This window comes from Neofelis nebulosa, chromosome 8, assembly GCF_028018385.1.
Source record: "Neofelis nebulosa isolate mNeoNeb1 chromosome 8, mNeoNeb1.pri, whole genome shotgun sequence".
In the NCBI taxonomy this organism is placed as follows: domain Eukaryota; kingdom Metazoa; phylum Chordata; class Mammalia; order Carnivora; family Felidae; genus Neofelis; species Neofelis nebulosa.
Genome location: NC_080789.1, coordinates 126,410,513 through 126,422,818, shown reverse-complemented (window position 1 = coordinate 126,422,818; position 12,306 = coordinate 126,410,513). Strand labels below are relative to the sequence as shown.

Sequence of the window (12,306 nt, the reverse complement as noted above, 5' to 3'; positions counted from 1 at the left end):
GCTCAGAGCCTGGAACCGACATCAGATTCTGTGTCTTTCCTCTCTGGTCTTAAAAGTAAATAAACATTAACAAATTTAAGAAAAAAGAAACATTGAGCAGATACAGAAAATCAGAGACTGTTAGAGACATCAAGGATTTTTGTGATCAAAATCCTCCCTTTAATTTTTACGTTCTGGAAATTCAGCCCAGAGAAGCTTGGACTTTCTTAGGGTACCGAAGCAAGACTAGAACCCTAGCATCCTGACCCCAGGTCTCTACACTTAGACCACTGGTTTTTCTACCAGTGCACTTATGTATCCTTTGCCTAATCATATGCATATGTGTTTATGTGTGTATTATTGTAATTTTCTAGAAATAATAAATAGTCCTTAAATTTTATGACTTCTATACAATTAATCAAAGTTTATATATGTATACATATATGTATGTATATATATGTATATATGTATGTATATATATGTATACATATATAACATATATATATAGTTTATATATGTTATATATGTATACATATACATAGCCCAGGCATTGTCATATCTACAACATGTGATAAAATCCAATTTAATCATTAGGGTAGTAATACGAAATATTAAAATATCCACAAGTATTTGTTTGTTGAGTGTGGTTATTATGCCACCAATGACCTTAAAGGATAAATGCTATGTTCCTAATTAGAAGGGAAAACTAAAGCCCAGAGATGTTAAATAATTTGGCCAGTTTAAAAATACCTGCTGTAGGCATGACTTCTTCAGAGAGCTAGGAAGACTAGGAAAAAAAAATCCACTCACTGGTAAAGAAAGATAACAAGACTTAAAAATTTTTTTTATTTCTTTTTTGGTCTGGGCCTGGGCATGCGATGACGTGATCTTTTGGAGAATTCAAAACCACAGGCCTGATTTCAGGTTCATTTTTCACTTTGTTGCTACCTTTGTGGGAAATCTAGTGCAAAGTGGTCCTGAGTCGCTGATATTCCTGAATGTCGGACAGAGGCAAATGTAAAGACTCTGTACACAGAAGTTCCCTTTTCCAGGAATCTCTCAGATGAGTTTGAAACCCAAAATTATAAAATCTACTACTGGGTGCTTTAGATGGTGGAATTAATGGACATGACATTCCAGTGAATGTGTTTTTCTTTTAATGTGTATTTATTTATTTTGAGAGCGAGAGAGAGACAGACAGACAGACAGGGGTGGGGGCAGGGGCAGAGAGAAGGAGAGAGAATCCCAAGCAGGCTCCGTGCTGACATGGGACTTCCTCCCATGAACCATGAGATCATAACCTGAGCCAAAATCAAGAGTCAGGCGCTTAACCGACTATGAATGTGTGTTTAAATATTTGCAGAAATAAAAGGTGAATTTAAAACTGTGGACCAACCAAACCAAGTTTTGTTATCTAGTGCTTTCATTGTGATTCACTTCCAAATATTTTTTATTTCCATTAAGATTTATTTTATCCTCGAATTATTTAGAAGAGAGAGAGAGGAAGAGAGAGAGAGAGAGAGAGAGAGAGAGAGAGAGAGAGAGTGTGTGTGTGTGTGTGTGTGTGTGTGTGTGTGGTTTTGGTGGTTGTGATGGGGATTTTGTTTGATTTTTAGTTTCTCAGTAATTAGAAACTATTGATTTTAATTTCACTGCATTGTGATTATATACAGTTTTGGTTGTTGTTACTTGCCGAGACTTTCTTTATGGTCTAGTTAATAGTCAGATTTTGTAAATATTCAGTGTGTGCTTGAACAGAATGATCTTTGATTGTTCGGTTCAGGGATCTTTATATGGTGACTAGATAAACTTTAACAACTTGTATAATTCAGATGTTCTGCATTCCTAGTATTTTGTCTCCTTGACAAAATATTCTCTTTACAGTTCTGTCAATGTTTGTTTTATATGCTTTGAACTGCATTATATCTTCCTGATGCGTCAGTCCTTGATAGTGTAATTATTTTCCTTATTCATACTAATCCTTTTTTAACCAGAAAGTCAATTTTAAATTAATTGCCACAGAAGCTATCTTTTGCTTGGCATTTCCCTAGAAATGCCTGTTAGCTTTTAATAGTTGTATGTCATCGAATGGCTCTTGTAAAAATATATCTGCATTTTTATTTTTTATCTCATTTGAGGAACTCTTGGCTTTTTACTGGCAAATGTGAGTGTGGATTTTTTTTGCACATTTATTTATTTGTATTTGTTTTACCATTTTGAGCTTTATTTCATTTACTGTTCTGTTTTCTTTCTATCTTGTTTGTCTTTTCCTGCATTCCACTAGTTCTCTGGAATATTTTTATCCCATTTTCCTCCTCTACAGGTTTGGGAATTATTCTATTTCTTTTTTTTTTTTTTTTCAGTGGTTAACCTTATGTTTTTAACGTGCATGTCTGACTTGAAGTTAATCAACATCTCTCTGCTTCCTGAACAAAATGAAGTTTATTATTCCACCTAAACATTAAAACATTTTTTTTAACTTGGAAATCATGTTAGACTGTCAAAAAATTGAGAAAGAGAGTACAGAGAATTCCCCTGTGCCATCCACTCCCCCACCTTTGGTGAGAACTTCTCGTGTGAGGCCTATAGTATCACAGCTAGGTAATTACATGGATACAATATATTAACTAAACTGCACATCTTCCATTTTTTTGTTTTGTTTTGTTTCAAATAGGGACATTAAGGTTTATTTATCTCACAGGATTCTTGTAAGAATTAAATATGTAATACTGATAAACCTCTATTTTTAAAGTCTATCTCTAATTTTATTTAATGATTATTTTTTTAGAGTATTTTTTTAAAATTTTATTTCAATCCAAGTCAGTTAACATACAGTGCAATAATGGTTTCAGGAGTAGAATTTAGTGATTCATCCCCCCATGAACACCCAGTGCTCATCCCAACAAGTGCCTTCCTTAATGCCCATCATCCATGTAGCCTCTCCCCCCACCTCCCCTCCACAAGCCTCAGTTTGTTCTCTGTATTTAAGAGTCTCTTATGGTTTGCCTCCCTCCCTGTTTTGATCTTATTTTCCCTTCCTTTGCCCTATGTTCATCTGTTTTGTTTCTTAAGTTCCACATATGAGTGAAGTCATAGGATACTGATCTTTCTCCCACTGACTTATTTTGCTTAAACCACACATCTCGTTAATTTCCCATTCTTTAACTTCCCACCTGCAATTAGTTATCTCTGCTGTTTGCACAGGCATTTAGACCTGGATTCACACACACATTTATTGGTTCCTTTGCTCAGTGTAGACTTTCAGCTCTCTTATTCCTCCTGATTTAAAATTCTTCCTTGACAAAGTAAAACTTTTAGTGATTCCTTCACTGGTGATTTCGGAGTGGAAAATTCTCTGTCTTTATCTGAAAATGTCTTGATCCACCCTTACCTTGCATAATAATTTAGGTAGGTTGTTTTAAAATGCTATCTGTATGTATGTGCATGTGTGTGTGTGTGTGTGTGTGTGTGTGTGTGTGTGTGATATGATATATTTTAAAGTAGGCTTCACACCCAGCATGGAGCCCAACATAGGGTTGGAACTCGTGACCTGAGCTGAGATCAAGAGTCAAATGCTTAACTGACTGAACCGCTCAGGCACCTCAGTGCTGTGTACATATTGTTTCGTTTTCTCCTGGCTTTTGTTTTTGCCATTGGAATTCCCCTGTTATTAGACTAATTCTTCTTTTTATCCTTCTTTTAAAAAATTGTTAATGTTCAGTTTTGAGAGAGACAGACAGAACACAAGTGGGGGAGGAGCAGAGAGAGAGGGAGACATAGAATTTGAAGCCGGCTCCAGGATCCCATCTGTCAGCACAAAGCCCAGTGAAGGGTTCGAACCCACGAACTGTAAGATCATGACCTGAACTGAAGTCGGACCCTTAACCGACTGAGCCACCCAGGCACCCGTACTTTAAAAAAAGTTTACTTATTTATTTTAGAGAGAGACAGAGTGAAGGAGGTGGGGCAGAGAGAGAGGGAGAGAGAGAGAACTCCAAGCATGCTCCACACTGTCAGCACAGAGCCCAACATGGGGCTGGAACTCATGAACAGTGAGATAATGACCTGAGCAAAAATCAAGAGTTGGGATGCTTTTTAAAAAATTTTTTCTAATGTTTATTTACTTATTTTTGAGAAAGACAGAGAAGTGTGAGCAGGAGAGAGACAGAGAATCTCAAGCAGGCTCTGCACTGTCAATGAGGAGCCTGATGTGGGGATTGAACTCACAGAACAGTGAGATTATGACCTGAGTGGAAACTGAAAGTCAGACACTTAACCAACTGAGCTATCCATGCGCCCCAAGAGCTGGGATGCTTAACCGACTCAGCCACCCACACGTCCCTAACTCTTCTTTTTAAAAAGTGGCTACTTGTATTCTCTCTCTGATTGATTTTAAGATCTACTCATTGTCTTTGCCATTCTGCAGGCTTTTAGTACAATATGTTGAGCTTTGGGTTAATTTTCTTCTCTTTGGTACTCAATGTGCTTCTTCATTTTCAGAATGTATCTTTCTTTTTAAATCTTGAAAATTATTGGGGCACCTGGGTGGCTCGGTCGGTTGAGCGTCCGACTTTGGCTCCAGTCATGATCTCGCGGTTCATGGGCTCGAGCCCTGCGTCAGGCTCTGTGCTGACAGCTCAGAGCCTGGAGTCTCCTTTGGATTCGGTGTCTCCCTCCCTCTCAGCCCCTCTACCACTCACATTCTGTCTCTCTCTGTCTCTCAAAAGTGAGTAAATGTTAAAAAAAAATTTTAATTATATGGGGCGCCTGGGTGGCTTAGTCCGTTGAGCATCCAGCTTCGGCTCAGGTCATGATCTCACGGTTTGTGGGTTGAGCCCTGCATTGGGCTCTGTGCTGAAAGCTTAGAGCCTGGAGCCTGTTTGAGATTCTGTGTCTTCCTCTCTCTCTGCTCCTCCCCCGCTCATGCTCTGTCTCTGTCTCTCCTTCACAAATAAGTAAAAACATTTAAAAAAAATTAAAATCTTGAAGATTCTCAGTCATTAATTTTATTTGGTGATTCTGAAACATTTCTTACTTTGATTTTCAACCTTCTCATTCTATTTGGTGTTTTCTGTCCGTGTTCTTTAAATGTCTTTTCATGTGCTCCTTACTCTGCTACATTCATTCAGTTGACGAATCTTTCCAAGACTGCATTTCTATATTTTATTTGGCCACTGAGTTTTTAACTTCATGGTTTTCTTTTCTACAAATTCTGTTGTGTGTTCACATCCTCTTGTTCTTTGTTCATAACATGTTGTTCTTTAATTATTGATTCTGCTTCTTCCTTTGTCTTCTTTTGTGAAATCATCTGAAGCATGCTTATTTTTATGTTTTTTTTCCCCAGAAAGGCAATTACTGACTTTCCTTGAATGTGAGCCTCACGTGGTTTGTAATTTTTGATTCAACCAGTCCCCGTCCCATCCCCAACCTAAGCCTCAAATGTCTTAGCCTCACATTACCTGTGTTGTAGAAATAGTGCTAGTGTGTGTTTCTGCATTTGACTTCTCTGAGTGTCTAGGAGTCTCTCCTTTCGTAGACTGAGATTTATTTTATGTTTGTGGCTGCGGGTGCTAACACGATGTGAACGGCATCAAGTTGGGACCAGCAGCCATCCCTGGCACAGAATTGGTATTTATTTTTAACAGAAGAACTTTTCTCCCTGCACCTAGAACCCCAGGCAGATGATAAGAAACTGTCATTTCCCGGTTCTGTGAGTAGAGTTTTTCGCTCTCCTTTCGCGGAGGGGCTCCCATTAGTGGGTACCGTATTCATGTAAGGACTTCAGTTCCATTCCCCTGCCTCAAGTGAGCTGATGTGCTCATTTGTATGGAGATTAGTACCCCTGCCCTAGTACCATAATCTGAGGTTCGTGCACAATGGGGCAACTACAGTCTCAGCTTGAGTATTTCCCATTCTAGGTTTTAGTTTTCGATGTATTTTCAGTAACTGGAGACAACCTCTTCTTTCTCTTGAGCTCAAGTATGGAATTTTTTTCTTTATTGTTATCTTTTAAGTTTATTTATTTATTTTTGAGAGAGGCACAGGGTGGGGGAGAGAGAGCGAGAGCGAGCGAGCGAGAGAGAGAGAGAGAGAGAGAGAGAATCCCATGCAGGCTCCATGCTGTCAGCACAGAGCTGGAAGCGGGGCTCAGTCTCACAAACCGTGAGATTGCGACCTGAGCCCAAATCAAGAGTTGGGACGCTTAACCCACCGAGCCACCCACGTGCCCCTATTGCAATGCTTTTATGTAGCATTTCTGTGTGTTTTAAGGATGGGAGAGGAACCGTGCCAAATGGTGCTGCCAGAAGTCTGATAAGTATTCTCCCAGGACCAGATGATACAGTTTCATAGTCATCATCTACTTTTGACGTCAGTGGGCAAATGAGCTTGCTACTCTGCCAATTATTTCCTGTGGTTACTCATTCTAATACTGAAATCTTAGGCATTCTGTTCCGTTTCCCCAGTGAGCACTTCACACATCGCTTTTGTTAGAAGAGGTGTCAGAAACGGAGAGAATGAATGCCCTGTCCCCAGTTTTGTGTCCTAATTTGTCATATGACAAACAACATTCTACTGTTTTCTTATTCACATGAGTAATTGTCATTGCATTTCAAACTTTTCAGATTTGTGTTCTGCAGATACCTCTGTTATTTAGCAATTTACATTTCATGATAGAGGAATTATTAAAATAATATTATTGAATAAATATCCATGATAATCTGCTTGATAACATTCATAGGGCTGGAAAAGACACGGCTTCTACTGCTATTTGATTGGACACACACTTTCAACATTTGCAGAAGCAAACCAAACCTGCGTAAATGAGAAGGCTTACTTAACAACTGTTGAAGACAGGTATGCAACTATTTTAATTCTATTTTAATGCATGTCAAATAATGAAATGGTTTCACAGAAGCCTAAGTATCCCCATGCTCTAAATTTCTGTAAATTACATTTGATCTTGAGGTATGATTTGCAGAAGGAGTAGCATTGAAAATCATATCCTAATTTGGATTCTTCATTGTAAGTGCTATAAAATATTTTGCTCCTTTTAGAACTTGAAAGCAATATTCAGTAACAAACGTTCATTATGTTATTATATGAATCATATAATTTCATTTCAGAAAAGTAATGTTCTAGCAAACATAATTTATGGGCCTAACTTTTTTTCTGATCTAGTATATACCAAATTTTTTAAAGCAGAAAAAGTAAAATTTATTGGTTCAAAAATGCCACTTTCTATCTTTACCACTGTCTCCACCAAAAAAAGGGTAGAGAGATTCACTGAATATTTTATTATTCCTTTACATTCTTCTGTTCATTTTCTTTTCTTTTCTTTGCTAGTTTTGCTAGACCGATAGGTCCAGAAAAATCACATGAATGTAGAGGATTTTATATAACTTTTGACCTCTAGAGTACCAGACATCTTTGAGGTTTTAGTTTTTATTTATTTTTCCCTTAATCTTCACAAAGCACTGGATTAGACACAGAAGAAACTTAAAGAATTTTCTTTTAATGTTTACTTATTTTTGAGAGGGAAAGAGAAACAGAGCATGAGAGGAGGAGGGGTAGAGAGAGGGGGAGACACAGAATCCGAAGCAGGCTCCAGGCTCTGAGCTGTCAGCACAGTGCCTGATGCGGGGCTCGAACTCACAAACCGTAAGGTCATGACCTGAGCCGAAGTGGGACGCTCAACCGACTGAGCCACTCAGGCGCCCCACGAAATTTAAAAATGTGCATTTGATTTGTTATAAAAAGGTCAAGACATAGTTTTAATACAATAAGTTTTATTCATTGCTTCTTAAGGCACACCTGATAAAAGGTAAAGAATGCTACTGTTCTGATCTTCACTGAGTGCACATTGATCCTGACTAATCAATTGATGAGTTGGTTTATTGATCTTTTGGTTTATTGGAGCAGAGATTTCCCTATATTTTAGGTTTGTTTTCCTTTGTATTGTCTACATTTTTATTCGGGAGCTTGGTAACTCTGTGCTTAAATTTTGTTTCTAGACTTTTGGGAGAAATTGGGTTTAGGACTTTAAACATTTTTTCTTTGTACAGTTGTGAGAATGAAATTATTCAATTGTGAGAAGTAAACATTCCGTTATCCTGGAAACTGTGAACACCACTTTTTTCACTTCTCTTTTGCTCCAAAGAAAAATTTTTGCCTACATTGCTGCCTCATTATTTAATGTTTTTTCTGTTAAGATCAACTTTGGTTGCTTTACGAACCAAATTGGGTCATTGGATGATGCCAAAGAGATGAGATCCAAAGAAAACCTTTGGAAATTGTGATTCTTCTCCTACTTCTTTCTACAGATCGAATCTCTGCATCTCTGTATTCCTCAATAGTTTTCTCTTCTGTTTCAGACCTGAGGGAAGAGAATAAAATTTGAGGGGTAATCCACACGGATTTTTCTGTCTGTGTCATCTTTGATAACGTTACGACCTCGGGATTTACTTACCCAAGAACTGTGTCAGGCATTTGAAATAGTTGGAAAGTGGACTACTTTTTTAAACAGTGTATCTGAGAATGCTGTAGTTTTCTCCTTTGCCTTTGCAGAATTCTCTTAGATTTTGAGGAGGGGCCGAGGGGCTGGTGAGGAGTGGACAGAAATGATTTGAGTATATTTGATTTTATTCACTCACCTCCATGATAGTCCCCCCTCGTTTCCTTAGTAGAAATTTGCATAATTTAAATGGCATATAACTTAAAACACAGTATGTTTGAAGTACCAACTAAATCATAGCTCACATATGTAATTGACATGCTTTTCGTGTTGTTGTTTGGAAAAATTCACATTTCTAAATTTTAGTTATTTTTTTTCTTTTAAGATATGAACAAGCGTTTCTAACTAGTTTGGTTGGATTGAGGCCTGAAAGATATTTTTGGACAGGACTTTCAGATGTACAAAACAAAGGCACCTTTCAATGGACCATTGAGGAAAAGGTTCAGTTCACCCACTGGAATTCAGATATGCCAGGTATGAGCATTGCTTGGAGGTGAGGATTTCATTCACCCTACAAGTCCATGGGGCAAAGCCTATTAGCCCTCCATGTACCTTTCCAAATATACTATGTAGATTAGTTGTGCTTGCGACATTTTTGTATTTCATTCTCTTTTGCTTTTACTTTCTTTCTTAAAATTTTCTTAAAAAATTTTTTTTTAACGTTTATTTATTTTTGAGACCAAGAGGGACAGAGCATGAACGGGGGAGGATCAGAGAGAGAGGGAGACACAGAATCTGAAACAGGCTCCAGGCTCTGAGTTGTCGGCGCAGAGCCCGACACAGGGCTCGAACTCACTGACCGTGAGATCATGACCTGAGTTGAAGTCAGACGCTTAACTGACTGAGCCACCCAGGCGCCCCTAAAATTTCTAATTAGTTCACAGTCGTCTAAGAAGACAGGGAAGGTAAAACCAGTAGTTGTCTGGTATTGCTCTGTTTGAAAAATATTTATGAAATCCTAAATAACCACAGATGTTCCAGACAGTTAACTTATGTTTGTAAACTTAAAACTATATTAAAGAGATTTAAAATTTGGCCTTGCAGAGATGAGTGGAAATATTAGTATGTTTCAGGGGCATGACACCGCGCAGAAATGCCGCATGCCCAATGTTTTGTTGTATCTGGGCTAAACGCTAAAGCAAGACTGTTCGCTCAAGCACCTGGATTTACTACGTGGCTTAATAAATCCTGATCTTCAGAAGTTCTTTTAATTTGTATTCTCAAATTATTGACAAATAAGGAAAATAGGACAGTAATTTGGATAGTGTGATTCTTGGTGAGTTCTTGAATGTTCTGAAAACAATACGATTTCAGTTTATTTTTATTAAAAAAAACCTTTTTTTTGGGTAATCTTCATTTATTTTTGAGAGAGAGAGTGCAAGTGGGGGAAGGAGCAGAGAGAGGGAGACACAGAATCCGAAGCAGGCTCCAGGCTCCGAGCTGTCAGTGCAGAGCCAGATGCAGGGCTCAAGCTCACGTTTGGGATATCATGACCTGAGCTGAACTCAGATGCTTAACTGACTGAGCTACCCAGGAGCCCCAACGATTTCAGTTTATTTTTAAATTAACTGGGCAGGAGAATAAGAGCTGACCATACACTTTTGTTGTTGTTGTTGTTGTTGTTGTTGTTGTTGTTGTTGTTGTTGTTAAGTATCGGTCGGAGTGGTAATGGTAATTTTTACTTCTAGGCCCTACTCTTTTTTTTTTTTTTTTTTAATTTTTTTTTTTTTTTTCAACGTTCTTTATTTATTTTTGGGACAGAGAGAGACAGAGCATGAACGGGGAAGGGGCAGAGAGAGAGGGAGACACAGAATCGGAAACAGGCTCCAGGCTCCGAGCCATCAACCCAGAGCCTGACGCGGGGCTCGAACTCACGGACCGCGAGATCGTGACCTGGTTGAAGTCGGACGCTTAACCGACTGCGCCACCCAGGCGCCCCTAGGCCCTACTCTTTAATTTTCCTCGTGTTGCTCCTTCAGCAGTGGGACCCTGAAAGCTTAATCCTGGAATGTCCCTAGGGAATAAAAATAAATGAAATCAGAGCCATAGGGAATCAGAGATCTTAGAGAAAATGTTGTGAAAAAGATGCGCCTCCCCAGAACTTTGAGATTTCTCTCTAGACGCTTAATGTCCGTTAAAAGAACAATAAGAGAACATCTCACTCCAAAAAAGACTCCTACTATTTTCAAAGTTCTTTCTGAATGAATTACTATTTGGAAATAATCACACCTGTAAAACAGATTTATAAAGTATTAAGCTGATTATAGTCCCCATTGTCTATGCTTTTTTTATCCTTGAAAGCTGGCACTCATCACTACTCTGTAAAGTAGGTGGTGATATTTGCCTTGTAAGATAAGGAAGCAAGTTCAAGGGTAGTTGAGTATTCAACGAATAACAAAAATCTCTAGCTCACTTGTGTCTCCCTTTGAAGTGTGTGATGAATTTCTGTCCTGAGAGACCTCCAAGGCCTGTGGGGCGGAGGAGGGGACTCTTACAAACGTTTTCTTAAAAAAAGAAAAAAAAACCCATGAACCCCCTGTTTTTGCCATTATGGTACATTTTGTTCTACTAAAATTATTGTATCATTAAGTATCTACGTGGGGGGCACCCTGCCCGATGTTAGAAACACGAAATGCTATCAAAACCCTGACGTCTGAGCTCATAATTCTGTTAGGGATTTTGGCCACACAAATAAAAGGTCACCAACAGTTCAAAATAGTAGAAAGGAGTTGCCAAATGTGGCCGTAATTTCTCCTCTATATTTTCTCTTCACCTGAGGAGTATATGGCCCTGGGTGACCCTCGGGTTTGACCTGCGAGCGGGGCCGGCCGTCAGTAGCTCCTGCTAAGTGAATTTTCCTTTATGTATTGAATACAGGGCGAAAAGCAGGATGTGTCGCCATGAGAACTGGAGTTGCAGGGGGCTTGTGGGATGTTTTGAGATGTGAAGAGAAAGCAAAATTTGTGTGCAAACACTGGGCCGAGGGAGTGACTCGCCCGCCAGAGCCCACGACAACTCCCGAACCCAAATGTCCGGAGGAATGGGGCGCCAGCAGTAAAACGAGCTTGTGTTTCAAGGTGACTGTCATCTGCTAAGCTAAGAAAGAACGTGGACTGTGTTTCAGCCTCAAAAGTCACGCGAGGAATTAAAACGGAACCCCAAACCGCAGTGCTCAGGCTCTACCTGTAGAAAGTCTAATTCTCTGAATCTGGAAGGGGAGCTGGGCTTCTCTGTTTTCAAAAGCTCTCCTCGGGTACATGCTAATGACCGGTTGCATTTAGAGCTGCAAACACGACTCACGTGCTCTGCTTCGTCACCCTCCCACTGTCCCCCCCCCCCCCCCCCCCCAGGCTGCCTTACCCTCCTCTGAGCTTGCACTTTTCATGAAAATGTCTGTTTCCCCTCATGCTATCCCATCACGTCCCATTTTGCCCTGGTCTCAGAGCCCAAGCTCTTAGGTAATTGCACTGATAAATGAGTCTACATTAATGCCAAATGGTCATCTAGGAGGTGATGCTCCATCGTTGTGACTTAGCCCCCCCTCCCCCGGTTGTTATGCCCGATGGGCGATGAGAGCATTACTGAGTAGGGGCACGTGGCTGTTCAGTGTCCTTTAAATGATGAGTTGATATCCTGCTCTCATTTTATACCTTCCAAGTTCACACCGTCCATTTTCTCCTTATGCAGTCAAGTTGACCAAAACAAACAGACAAAAACCTCAGTGAATTATGCATTTGGGTCTTTTTTTTTTTTTTTTTTTTTCTCTCACTCTTGTAAGTCATATCCTTTCTTGAGAAAGTTAGATTTGGTCACAT

The 12,306-nt window shown here is 39.3% G+C and overlaps 1 protein-coding gene across 1 annotated transcript in view; it reads left to right on the top strand.

Annotated features, from left to right (window-relative positions):
- MRC1 (mannose receptor C-type 1) overlaps positions 1-12,306 on the top strand; it is a 99,236-nt gene that overhangs the window by 50,270 nt on the left and 36,660 nt on the right. Inside the window, exons 10-12 of the mRNA XM_058681785.1 lie at positions 6,719-6,834; positions 8,817-8,965; positions 11,369-11,568. Coding sequence (XP_058537768.1) covers positions 6,719-6,834; positions 8,817-8,965; positions 11,369-11,568 — 465 coding nt within the window. The remainder of the gene's footprint in view (positions 1-6,718; positions 6,835-8,816; positions 8,966-11,368; positions 11,569-12,306) is intronic.